Below are 13941 nucleotides of genomic sequence, written 5' to 3'. Positions count from 1 at the left end.
TTTCTTTCTTTCTTTCTTTCTTTCTTTCTTTCTTTCTTTCTTTCTTTCTTTCTTTCTTTCAGAAAAGCACAGAATTTAGAGTTGGTGACACATGGCTTAGAGTTCTCTTTCCCTCACTTGCTAGTAATATGATCTAAGAAATCAAGTCACATCATCTCTCTGCACCTTGAGTTTTTTTTCTATTTGCAAAAATGGGAATAATGCGACTTGTCCATACTCACTAACAGAGCTTTTGTTAGACCAAGAAGGAAAACGTTAGTACTTGTAAACATGAAGTAGTGGGCAAATAGTGCGAGAAAAAACACAAATTGTAGAGTCAGGTGTACCTGTATTCAGTTCCCGCATTTGCCACTGACTAGCTTAATGTAATCTTAGTTTCTGTGTATGTACAAATCTAATAACATCTACTTTGTGGTCATAAGGAAGAAATAACATAATTTTTATAAATCTCTGTAAGGTAAACAGGGAGACATTCTATCCCCCTTTCTTAGATGAAACAGCTGGGGCTCAGAGAGTTAAAATTTGACCAGGGTTATACAGGTGAAAACTGACATTAGCAGAATAAACTCTTAGTATCAAATATGGGTTTTGTGTTTTAGATAAATTATATCAGGTAATCTCAAAGAAAGAGTTCCATGTATGTTTGGAACATGACCTAAACATATGAACACACACACACACACACACACACACACACACACAGATCAGACTCATAGAAAGATTGTTTTTTAACATGCAGATATATTTGTTCTTGTGCATTGTTCTTGTCCAATCTCCTAAGTTTATCGTCAGCTCGTACAAATTAAAAAATGTGGTCCTATATCAAGTTAATGACCCAGGAAAAGGGAGAGACTGATTGGCTCCCTTTTCAATTGTAGTGCTGGTTGACTCACAAGGCCTGGATGTCATGATTTATATTTGATGAGCAATGTATATTTGAATTTTAAAAATGAAAGTCTATGGCTTCAGTCATGTATTAACCCAGGACATATGGTGGGGTTCACTTATAGTTTTATAAATCCCATGTCTCCCACTTTGTTTTGTGTTACACTTGACTGGTAATAATTTTTTCCCTCTATGGAAACTTCCTTGATTGTCAGTATATCTCCAATGGTGTAATCATTGTATATTAAAAAAGTCATGTAAATTATTATCATCATCTCACATTTTCAAGAACATTTTTAATGATAAGGAATTTTTCTTTTTAATTACTGATGAGGACTTTTCGTGGCTTGGGATAAGGTAATCATATTTTAAGTGCAGGATTATAGACTTGATATTAAGACTTGATATTGAGCATAACAAGAAGGTAATTTATACTTTGCCTTGGATAAGTTTTTTTGTTTATGCCAAACGCCTAGAAATTTCGTTTTTAATTTCTTTTTAAAGCTTATTTATTTTGAGAGAAAATAGAGCACAAACAGGGGGGCACAGAGAGAAGGAGAGACAGAATCCTAAGAAGGCTTCATGCTATCAGCACAAAGCCTAATGTGGGATTCAAACTCACAAACTGTGAGATCAAGAGTTGGACCCTTAACTGATTGAGCCACCCAGGGGCCCCTAAATCCCTAACAATTTTAAAACTGAAATACGGTAAGATGCCAGATTTTTACCTATTCATAGATGCATAAGATAAGTATACAGACTGGGAAAAGAAATTATTCATTCTTGAGATTATAAGTACGTACTCCTAACAACTATACAAATAATAGGACTTCAAGTATTGTTTTCACATTACTGTTTATAATGGTGAAAAGAGTGTGTAGCCATGTCTTTCGTGTTGACAGTGACAGAAATGCAAGGTTAAGTTGTATTAACATACTTTTGTTAAAAAGCAGTGCTTGTGTATTTTCACCACATTTACATCCCTCATAACTTATATCTCTCTTCTTTTCAATTTTTATTGGACTATTTTCTCCATATTATTCTTCAAATAGCAGGATAGCTTTTCTGAGGACTTGATCAGAGGATGGGACTCAGCATGATTGCTGGTAGCAAAAATTCAAAGCATACTTGTGTCTTGTTTCTGCCCACTCTGCTGGAAGTAAGTTGTAGCGTTCAGGGCAGGGAAATGTTCACATTCATTGCAGGGATTTCCCTTGTGCAGTGTATTCATATAACTTTAAAGTTATATGTTTGGATATTTTAATAGTTTGGCTATATATTATTTTTTCACAGTATTCGATATTATTGGAATGATTATTTTTATTTTCGTAATACCATGAAGCTTATTGAAAGGGTACATTAAACTAAGAGCACAACACTGAGTGTCTTGACTTCCACATCGGCTGCCATCAATTAACTTCTTCACAAATATGTTTTTAATGGTCTGGGTCTGGCTTCTTGCCCAACTGAGACCTATTTTCTTTATAGTATGGCCCAATAAAATAGTCAAAAAGTAGGTTCAAATCCAATTTACTTTACTGTTTTTTTTTTTAGAATGATCTAAGCATTGAAGATAGGCACCCCTGCATATTTTAATCTGTTGTCCTGGCAAAACTATTACTGGCAAATATTTTACTCTCAAAAGTGTCTTCGTTTAGGTAATTATATGTCATCTTACCAGTTAGGTAGGTATTGATGGTATCTTCTTCTAGACTTTCTTTTTCTTTTCAGAGCCTGGAGAAACCTAAAGACACTGGGATTTTAAGTGTCTTTCCGAAAGATGTATAGCTACTTCATGGCAAAGCTAGAGTTTACTGTAGTTGTTTTGACTTTAGCTTTGAGCCTTTTCCAGTTTAGATTTTTGAAGATTTGTCCTGTGACTATTTATTGTTGGATATATTCATTCTCTTTCCCTCCATCTCTCCCTTGCTCGCTCTCGATGTTTCTCTCACTCTCGCTCTCTCATTCTTTCTTTGTATTCTTGAATATCTTTATGTGTAATATAAAGTATTTAGAGAAACTGAGATAAAATGAGCCATACTAATTGTAAGCTGTCTCCTTTTGATGAGAAATTGTTGGAAATACCATTATCAGCCAGGTGCTGGAAAGCATTAAAAAGCTAGCAGTACAACACTGTGGCCAGTTTGACCTTTGGAGGAAAATGTAAATTTGTCTTGAATTGGCCACCCTGTACCAGAGATTATCATTTTACTGATATCTGTCCCGTTCTTTTGGACTGATCAATCATAATTGATCCAGATCTCATGTATAACAAATTCAACTCTCAGCAAAATGATTTTAATTGTTTTCCAATTACTATCAGCTCTGAAATTCAGTATGTGCTTCTAGAAATTAAGGTAGCTAGCAAGAATATTTTCTTCATGCTAAGTGGTAATTTTCTTTTTTCATGTTGGCTAGATTTTTCTAGATATGACATTTGGTTCAGGAGGACACACAAGAGCCATTCTACAGAAGGAGTCAGATATTACTCTGTATGCCTTAGACAGAGACCCGACAGCTTATGCAATAGCTGAACAGCTTTCAGAATTCTATCCGTAAGTAATACTCTTGTATAATTATTGAATTTTCATGCTGAGTTTTATAGAGCTTGGTTTACCATTTTGGCATTTGTTCTCCCTTGTGTGATGTTACGCTTCACTATGCTACATATTTTCTCCCTTTTTTCCTCAAAAGAATTAATGTAAATAATGTTTGAGTACCACTTAAAATGATATTACTGCCTTTATCCTTTCTGAATTCATAAAAATGAATACAAAAATGATTTATGGCTAAAATCTGAAGATGGGTTGAAATCCATCCGTGAATAATGTTTTGACAAATAAGCCTTCGTTTAAAAAATAATTTTTAAAGAATTTATGAGTTACAGTTTCCAAGAATTTACTGTAGTTAGTAAGTATGTGAGACTTCTGCAGAATTCATTAAGTCACATATATTAACGTAATGCAGTTGTTGTCTCTGAATTCTTTTTGAAATTCACAAGTAAATTTAGAGCAGTCTATCCCTCTGTCACAAATTAGGTGACCTTTCACCTTGGAAATGAATATAAAATATTGTCTTCCTAAGTTCTTCCTTAGGAAGAACTTCCTTCCTGTTCACTTCCTAAGTGAAAGCATCTTCCTTTAGAGAAAATTTTGGATGAGTTATGCTATGTTGTTTAAAAGTTATCAGCCTGAAAAAGGAAAATGTCTTGGAGTTAAGATGACTATCTACAAATATGTAAAGGGCTATTTTCAGGAATAAGGAATTGTTCTTTTCTCTTATGCTTCAGAGACTGAAATCAAGAAAATAGATGAGAATTTTAGAGGTAAATTTTGACTTGATGTAAGCCAGGGTCTTTTGATAGTTCTAACTGTCCAATAATGAAAAGGTCCATTTGGTAAAGTAGCAAAAGTATGACCATGGAAAAGTTTAATCACAGACTAAGGATAGGAAGCTGAATTACTAATGTAGAATAGTCTATTTTGAGGCGCCTGGGTGGCTCAGTCAGTTAAGTGTCCGACTTCAGCTCAAGGTCATGATCTCACAGTCCGTGAGTTCGAGCCCCGCATTGGGCTCTGTGCTGTCAGTCCAGAGCCTGGAGCCTGCTTCAGATTCTGTGTCTCTCTCTCTTCCCTTCCCCCACTCACACTCTGTCTCTTTCTATCAAAATATGAATAAATGTTAAAAAAAATTTAAAAAAAGAATTGTCTATTTCACGTTTTCAGGTCCCAAACTCTTTACAAATCTATCAATGTGATTAATTCTCCCAATAAAAATGTGAATAAATACACCTAAGTTTTTGTTAGCAGTATCAGAGGGTTTATTGGAGTGCCTGAAATCAGTTTGACCCCAGGTTATTTTCTTCTAAGAAAAATATGAGGATATGGTTTAATGATATGATACTTTTTTTTTTTAAACCTACCTCTGTCATTCTGCAGTGTCCCGTAGATGCATCTTCTTTAAGAAGAGCTTGTATTAATTAGGGCATCCATGTTTGTAAAACATCTTAGGAGTTCACTTGTTTATGACCTGAACATTCATAGAATGCATGTAGGTCTCCTATTTCACTATCATAGAAAAACTGGATTTTTCTTAGATATTGTTGTTTCTAAAGGCAATGAGTTCCAGTTCAGATTTTTCAAAGTCTCTTATTCCTTCAAATAGCCTCCTATCCTCGGATAGAACTTAACATTTTATCAATTTTGTCAGGTGTAGTTTTTTATCTTGAGACTGTGTTTTCTTTTCAGTTTTCAGTAGTAGAAACCATTAGCTAGACAGATTAAATGATTTGCTAAAAGGCATATATGACTAAATAGAAACAAAGCTGAGACATGCATTCTGCCCCATCACCTAATATTATTATTATCATCGTCATTATTATTATTATTATTATTATTATTATTTTGAGGAATAGGTGACATAAATGTTATATTAGTTTCAGGTATGCATCATAGTGATTTAACATTTCTACACATTACTCCATGCTTACTATAGTAAGTATAGTTATCATCTGTCACAATACAACATTATTACAATGTTATTGACTCTATTCCCTAGGCTGTACTTTTCATCTCTGTCACTTATTTATTTTATAACTAAAAGTTTGTGCCTCTTAGTCCCCTTCAGCTATTTCACCCATCCTCCCATCCACCTCTTCTCTGGCAACCACTAGTTTCTCTGTATTTAAAAATCTATTTGTTTTTTGTTTGTTCATTTTATGTTTAGATTCCACACATAAATGAAATAATAGGATATTTTTCTTTCTCTGTCTCACTTATTTCACTTAGTATTAATACCCTCTAGTTCCATCCATGTTGTCACAAATAGCAAGATTTCATTCTTTTTATGGCCAAGTAGTATTCCAATGTATATATACGTTTATCTCTTCATCTGTCAGTAGACACTTGGGTTGCTTCTGTATCTTGGCTATTGTAAATAATAATGCAATAAAAATAGAGATACTATTATCTTTTTAGTTTAGTGTTTTTGTTTTCTTTGAGTAAATACTCAGCAGTGGAATTACTAGGTTGTATGGTATTTCTATTTTTAGTTTTTTGAGGAACCTCTATACTATCTTCCACAGTAGTTACACCAGTTTACTTTTCACACAGGAACGTTCCATTTTCTCTACATCCTCCTTAACACTTGTTATTTCTTATCGTTTTGATACTAGCTATTCTAACTGGTGTGAGGTGATATCTCATTATGGTTTTGATTTTCATTTCCTTGATTAGTGATGTTGAACATTTGTTCATGCATCTGCTAGCCCTCTGTATGTCTTCTGTGGAAAAACATCTATTCAAGTCCTCTGCCCATTTTTAAATCAGATTGTTTGTTTGCTTTTGTTTTTTTTTATTTGAGTTATATAAATTCTTTATATATATTTATATATATTATATATATATAATAAATTCTTTATTGCATGTATCATTTGCAAATATCTTCTCATTTAGGAGGCTGCTTTTTTGTTTTGTTGATGGTTTCCTTTGCTGGGAAAAGCTTTTAATTCCTCTCTCTCTCTGTCTCTCTCTCTGTGTCCCCCTCTCTCTCTGTCTCCCTCTGTCTGTCTCTCTCTCTGTCTCTCCCTTTGATGTAATCCCAATAGCTTATTTTTGCTTTTGTTTCCCTTGCCCAAGGAGACATATGCATAAATATGTTGCTAGGGTGAATGTCTAAGAGATTCCTGCCTTTGTTTTCTTTTAGGAGTTTTATGGTTTCAGGTCTCACATTTAATTTTTTTTTTTTTTTTAACATTTACTCATTTTTGAGAGACAGAGAGAGACAGAGCATCAGTGGGGAAGGGCAGAGAGAGGGAGACATAGAATATGAAGCAAGCTCCAGGCTTTGAGCTGTCAGCACAGAGCCCAAAGCAAGGCCCAAACTGAAGGACAGCAAGATCATGACCTGAGCTGAAGTTGGACGCTTAACCGACTGAGCCCCCCAGGCACCCCTCAGGCCTCACATTTAGGTCTTTGTTTTTAATTTTTTTTTTAATGTTTATTTATTTTTGAGAGAACGAGACACAGAGTGCAAGGGGGGGAGGGTCAGAGAGAGAGTGAGACACAGAATCCGAAGTGGGCTCCAGGCTCTGAGCTGTCAGCACACAGCCCAACACAGGGCTCGAACTCACAAATGGTGAGATCAGACCTGAGCCAAAGTCAGAGGCTTAACCAACTGAGCCACCCAGGCACCCTTCACATTTAGGTCTTTAATCTGTTTTGAATTTATTTTTGTTTATAGTGATCCAGTTTCATTCTCTGGCACACAGCTGTCAAGTTTTCCCAATACCATTTATTTAAAATACTGCCTTTAATTCATGGTATATTCTTGCCTCCTTTGTTATATATCAGTTGACCATATTATCATGGGTTTATTTATGGGGTCTCTATTCTTGTCCAAAGAGCTGTATGTGTCTATTTTTGTGCCAGTACCATACCATTTCATTACTATAGCTTTGTAGTATACCTTGAAATCTGGGATTATGATACCTTTGGCTTTGTTCTTCCATTTCAAGCCTAATAATCTCATTTTATTTTGTTTTATACTACCTTGACTCAAATCTAATTGATACTTTTTTACCTCATCCATAAGATAATTCTTTGTCAAGCATAATAAATTAGTTAAGGAACAATAGAGTAAATCAAAATAAGATAGGAAGAAGGGATTAATACAGATTGAAATCAGAATAAAAGAAACTAAAAAGAAAAAAGAATAAAGAAATCCTAAGTGTTTATTTGAAAGTAACAAAAGTCCTTGATAGCTTGATTAATTTTTTTTATTATTTAAAAAAAAAAATTTTTTTTACATTTTATTTATTTTTGATAGACAGAGAGAGACAGAGCACAATTGGGGTAGGTACAGAGAGAGAGGGAGACACAGAATCCGAAGCGGGCTCCAGGCTCTGAGCCGTCAGCACAGAGCCTGATGCGGGGCTTGAACTCACAAACCGCGAGATCATGACCTGAGCCGAAGTCTGACGCTCAACTGACTGAGCCACCCAGGCACCCCAATAGCCTGATTATTAAAGAAAAAAATGAGCAAAAATATATGATTAAGACTGTAGAGGACACCAACCATAGACACAAGATAAATTAATCATAAGATAATGCAACCATAATTCTGTGGTAACATGTGAAACCTGGATGAAATGAATAATGTTTTATCAAATATAAATTATTAAAATTGACTGAATATTATGAAAGTTGAGTAGGTCATTACATTATCATAACAGAGATAAGAAAGGTAGCTAAAGTATGTAGAACAATGTACCATGACTAGATTTGCAGTTGTTACCTAGTTCTTAAAAAAATAGGAAAGAGCATTGTCTTTTACACTATTCTTGATCATGGTAAATATGTAAAGCCCTTTCAGTTCATTTTATATTGAATCTAACCTAGTTTTAATATTTAATCCTGATAGAAATAGTATAAAAGAAAAAAAATAGAAAAAGTCTAACCTCACTGAAGAATATAGATGCAAAATTCAAAAGGAAATACTAGCATATCTAACTCATATATTATTTAATTAAAAGAATAATACGGGCCACCTGGGTGGCTCATTTGGTTAAACGTCCCACTCTTGATTTCGGTTCAGGTCATGATCTTATGGTTTGTGGGTTTGAGCTCAGCATCAGGCTCTGTACTGATAAAATGGAGCCTGCTTGGGATTATCTCTCTCTCTCTGTGCTTCCCCCCAACCCCACCCCTCTCTCTCTTAAAAAGAAATAAACTCAAAAAAAAAAAAAAAAAAGAATACGTATAGCCTAATTAAGAGTAATACCTAAAGAATATAGAGATGGTTCCACATCAAACAGCCAGTGATAAGTTGATAAGCATGACTATAATCAACTATTCTTATTAAAATCTCTATGCTAAACAGAAATATAAATAAACTACTTAAATGTAAAATATCCTATTATGCAAGGACAAACAGAAATTATTTTCCCAAAAGGTAAAATACTATAACAATTTAAATCAAAATCTAGATTTAAATATGGATTAGCTTCTATAAATATTCTAATCAGTATTTTTGGAAGTTCTGGCTTATGTAAGTAAGAAACTAAAAGAAAGGTTAAAATATTCTTCTTGTAATCATTTAACTGAAAGACTTGTAAAATTAGTAAGATGATACAATAAGATGGTTAGATAAAAACTTTAAAATATACTCAGTAGTAAATACTTGGAAAGGGAATTAGGAAAAAAATTCCATTCTCAAAAAAGTACCTAACACTATATAGAATATTTAGTAATAAATTTAATAAGAAAGGCGCAGTTCTAAATTTTAAAAAAATAAAATTTTATTAAAGGACATATGGAAATGAACGAAGAGAACACATTTGTTTTGGTGTAGTACAAGTAAATTAGTATTATTTAAAAAGTCAATTCTCCCCAAATTTAATGTACTCCCAGGAATTATCTTAGTTGATTTCACTTTAACTGAGGTACATTTGTTTATTAGTTTATATAATATGATGTTAAGTATGTATGGCAGGGGAGTGACAAGATCTTTTTTTGAGGGGATGGGGGAGTGACAAGATCTTTGGGGGGGAAATAAAAAAGTAAGGGGAAACTTGCCTTACCAGATGTCAGATCATACTTTATATATGAATATAATATATGAATATATATATGAATATATATATGAATATATATATAATGAAATCAGTATCATATTGGCACAAGAATAGGTAAGTAGATTAGTGGAAGAAAGAATCTAGATATAGATTCCAGTATGTAATAGATATATACTATACTATAAAAAAATTAATAAAAGACAAAGGTATTTCACTTCTTTGAGAAAATAGTGCATTGTTAAATAAATAGGGTTGTTACAGTGATCACTATGAAGAACATAAAATGAATCCCTATTTTAAATCAGATTCAAAAATAACTTCCAGATAAAGTAAAAAGGTATGAAAAACTGAAAATAAAAATTCTGTAAGAAAATTGAAGAGAGAATATAGACAATCCAAGGTAAGAAAAATTTTTAAGACTAGAAATCATAAATCTATAAAATTAAATGCTAGAAGTATCTCATAAAAATTTTAAAAGTATATGACAAAAATAATATGGTATATTTTCCAATCTGGAAAAAGAAATATTAGTAATATAGAGAATAGGAACAGAATTGATATTCTAGGGAAGGAAAATATCTTTTTCCTCTATCCTCCTAAATTCTCAGCCTGAGCAAATTAACAAGAGAAAAAGCGTACACATTTTTTATTTAAGTTTTCTGTGACATAGGAGCTTTCATAAGGAAGTATAGTACCTAAGACATGGTTATACTTGATTATTTCTATACTGGGTTTGATGAAGAGTGGAAAGTTATGGAAAAATATGATAGGACAAGGGTATGAACTAAGTGTAGTCAACTGGGAGAAACTTAGCAAGCCCCATGCATTCAGATTCCTCTTGTCCCTCATCTTCAGAGATAAGAAGGCTTTTTTCCTCTGCATAGAGGGAGGGCATCTCTCACATAAGGGTCTGAAGACCTACTGCCGAAGAAGGTCAGCAAGTACTTTCATGTGCCATTTCTCAAATTCCTTCAATTTGAAATAATCAGTGTGCCAAGGTAATGTATTTTGAGGTAGCATGTCCTGAACCCGATCAATATTTATTATGTAGGAAGAGTTTTTTTCAAAATTGATAAGACAACAAAATCCAATTTGTCAAATGAACAAAAGATATGGAAGGGTCATTTATGGTAGATTAAGGTATGAAAAGATGCTCAATATCAATAACGGTGATGAGGGAAATGAAGTGAAAATAATAAGGGCTAATATCCTACATATATCAGACTGGAAAAACAGAATAATTTTGAAAGTGAAGATATGGGAAAAGGATATTCATCCATTTCTCGTGAGCATCTTTTAATATTAAAAAAGTACACAACATGCTAAGAATTTATTTCATCTAAGTAAAAGAATCGGTATCTAAGGAAGCATATCTTCAGTGTTATCGTAGACTTTATATATGCATTTTGTGCATATATAATCATGGAGCACTTGAGGGAGAAGGAATTAGTTGTGGGTGGATGTGTGGAAAAAGGGAAAATTGGTTAAAAAGGACAAACCCAGAGATTGTATGATCACATGTCTGCATGATATGGAAAGTAGAAAATGCCAAGCAATGCTATATATTATTTATGAATACCTACGTATGTAGTTGTAGTGTAGGAACATACATGAGATAAAAAAAAAACACAGATTCGGCCTTAGGATTATTTTTCGGGATAATGGATGGATGGATGGATGGATGGATGGATGGATGAATGGTTGGAAGGATGGGCAGATTAAACTTCTTAAAAATACATCTTCTTAAAGATACATGTATAATTACGACTTGTAGTAAGGTACACAATAAAGGAAACGGTTTTTCGTTTCAGTGTGAGTATCCTTTGAGGAAATATAGTAATTTCTTTCTTTCATTTATTTATTTTGCCATTGTCAAAGAGAAACTTATGCTTGTGAAAAATCTCATGTTCTTTACTCTGTCAAAATGAAGTCAAAAATAGAAAGTAACATTTTCATTGAAAACTAAGAAATTCATGGGAAGGTTGAATTTTAGGCTAACCAATTTTAGGTGTTTCAGAAAAGATGACATGTCAGATCACCTCTTGTTTGAAAACTGAAGCTTTTTCATATTGCCTCTGAAGACTGTAAGAGAGAAAACACATTTAAATTGGAGCAGTGGGGTGTTTGCTTACTTTTGCCACAGTGGAAGATGGACGTTGGAAGACAATTTTTTTAATGATTTTTTTCTAAATTCAGGAATAAAATGTGCTGTCTATTGAGTAGAGAGAATATAGACATATATAAAGAAAATCATAAATATCATAATTGATTCTATCATTTGACTAATTTTTTTAAAAAAATGTTTATTTATATATTTAGAGAGAGAGAGAGAGAGAGAGAGAGAGCGAGCGAGCAAGCAGGGGAGGGGCAAAGAGAGAGAGGGAGAGAGAGAATCCCAAGCAGGCTCCACACTGTCAGCACAGAGCCCGAGGTGGGGCCCGAACCCATGAACCATGAGATCATGACCTAGGCTGAAATCAAGAATGGGACACAGCCAACTGAGCCACCCAGGTGCCCCGTCACTTGACTGTAAGTTTAACATTATAGTTCAACAGTTTATAAAAGTAGGTAGCTCATTGGAACAAATATATAATATACAGAAAAATGTAAAGGAAAAAAATTAAACTCACTAATTATTCCACCACCTTTATCAATAGTAATGATTTTATGTATTTCATTCCATCTTTTTAATTATCAATATTTCATTATATGTACTATTTCTTTTTTGTACTTTCTTGGGTACTTTTGCTTTTTATACTTCTATCTAAATTGTAAGAATATCTTGGCCAAGTTTAAAAAAGTTTTTGAGGGGCGCCTGGGTGGCGCAGTCGGTTAAGCGTCCGACTTCAGCCAGGTCACGATCTCGCCGTCCGTGAGTTCGAGCCCCGCGTCGGGCTCTGGGCTGATGGCTCAGAGCCTGGAGCCTGTTTCCGATTCTGTGTCTCCCTCTCTCTCTGCCCCTCCCCCGTTCATGCTCTGTCTCTCTGTCCCAAAAATAAATAAACGTTGAAAAAAAAAATTAAAAAAAAATTTTTTTTGATCAATTGTATTAAACAATTAATTTGGAAAGAATTGGCATATTTATTCTATATCCTAATCCAGAAGTGTCATATGCTTTTCCATTTATTACAGATTTTGTGTTTCTCATTAATACTTTTTCTTGATTAAAATGATAAAATACAGAACAGTCTGAAAAGAAAATTAAAATAACTCAAAATCCCATCACCAGTATTAACATGTTTATGCATTCAATATGCATACATATATATTTTATAAAATTTGATCATACTTATATATTATCAGATTATTATACATTATATATTATATATTATATAGATCATGTATATGTATCATACTAATACTTATATATTAGCACATTCATATTTCATTGAATTATCTAAATAATAATTTTATTGATTGTAGAGTGTTTCCTTCATGTAATTATTACTTAATTTATAAGAATTCTAACTTCACTATAGTCTCATCCATGTCCATATTGCTGCTATTTTAAATCTTTCTATGCTATATTATTTTAGATGTCTTCCTATTAACAACAAATACCAGATGTACTTTGTGTAAACAAATCTGAGTATGTGTTCTGTAAACGGATAATTAATTCAGGACATGCTTGCACTCTTCTATGTGATCTTGTTTTATACTTTTCTATTTTTATGTTTCATTGAAATTTTTTTGGCTTTTAAAATCTATTTTGTCCATATATATATCCAGTTTGCCTTTTCTCTACCAGTTTTGATGACATACTTTTTGTTTTTTAATTTACTACTGGCTGATGTGTTTTTTTTAAATTTAACGAATTTAAACATTTTTTTTGTTAAGTATACAGAAGAAAATGATATTCCCATTTTTATTTTACTTGTTTTTCCCAACCCCCTGCTTGTCTTTTAAAGTATTATCTTGGATTTATTCATTTGTATCTACTATTATGATAATTTATTAACATTTACACTATTTGGCAGTCATATCTAAAATAATTAAAAATAATTTTTTAATGTTTATTTTTGAGAGAGAGAGAGAGAGAGAAAGAGATACAGAACATGAGTGGGGAAGGATTAGAGAGAGAGGAAGACACAGAATCTGAAACAGGCTCCCGGCTCTGAGCTGTCAGCACAGAGCCCGATGCAGGGCTTGAACTCATGAACCATGAGATCATGACCTGAACCGTGGTCAGATGCTTAACCGAGTGAGCCAACCAGGTGCCCCTAAAATAATTATTTTTACTTAAATCCATTTAATTCATGTCAGTGCACTCCACTAGCCTTTTTATACTACAGGTCCTATTTTGAGTTCTTCATGTAGGCTCATATCTTAGTTGGTTGATCACATCTTTAAAGATTATTTCTAGAAATATGCAAAAGGGAATCATCTCTGCCTTTGTCTACAGAGACTGTGGTACTCCTGCTTTCTTACATCAGTAACTTGATTTGGCGTAGCATTTGGGGCATTTTATGGATTTTACTCTGTTT

General features: G+C 33.3%; 1 protein-coding gene across 9 annotated transcripts in view; it reads left to right on the top strand.

Annotated features, from left to right (window-relative positions):
• METTL15 (methyltransferase 15, mitochondrial 12S rRNA N4-cytidine) overlaps positions 1–13941 on the top strand; it is a 259172-nt gene that overhangs the window by 87723 nt on the left and 157508 nt on the right. For all 9 annotated transcript variants that reach the window (XR_005796943.1, XM_040495564.1, XM_040495566.1 and 6 more), the window contains one exon: positions 3304–3440. Coding sequence is in view for 8 of the 9 variants with exons in the window: in XM_040495564.1 (XP_040351498.1) it covers positions 3304–3440 (137 nt within the window). In the remaining variant the exon portion in view is untranslated. The remainder of the gene's footprint in view (positions 1–3303; positions 3441–13941) is intronic.

This window comes from Herpailurus yagouaroundi, unplaced genomic scaffold (genome assembly GCF_014898765.1).
Source record: "Herpailurus yagouaroundi ecotype Mexico unplaced genomic scaffold, PumYag 187, whole genome shotgun sequence".
NCBI lineage: Eukaryota > Metazoa > Chordata > Mammalia > Carnivora > Felidae > Herpailurus > Herpailurus yagouaroundi.
The sequence above is the reverse complement of the archived record's forward strand: the minus strand, read 5'-3'. Positions and strand labels throughout refer to the sequence as shown.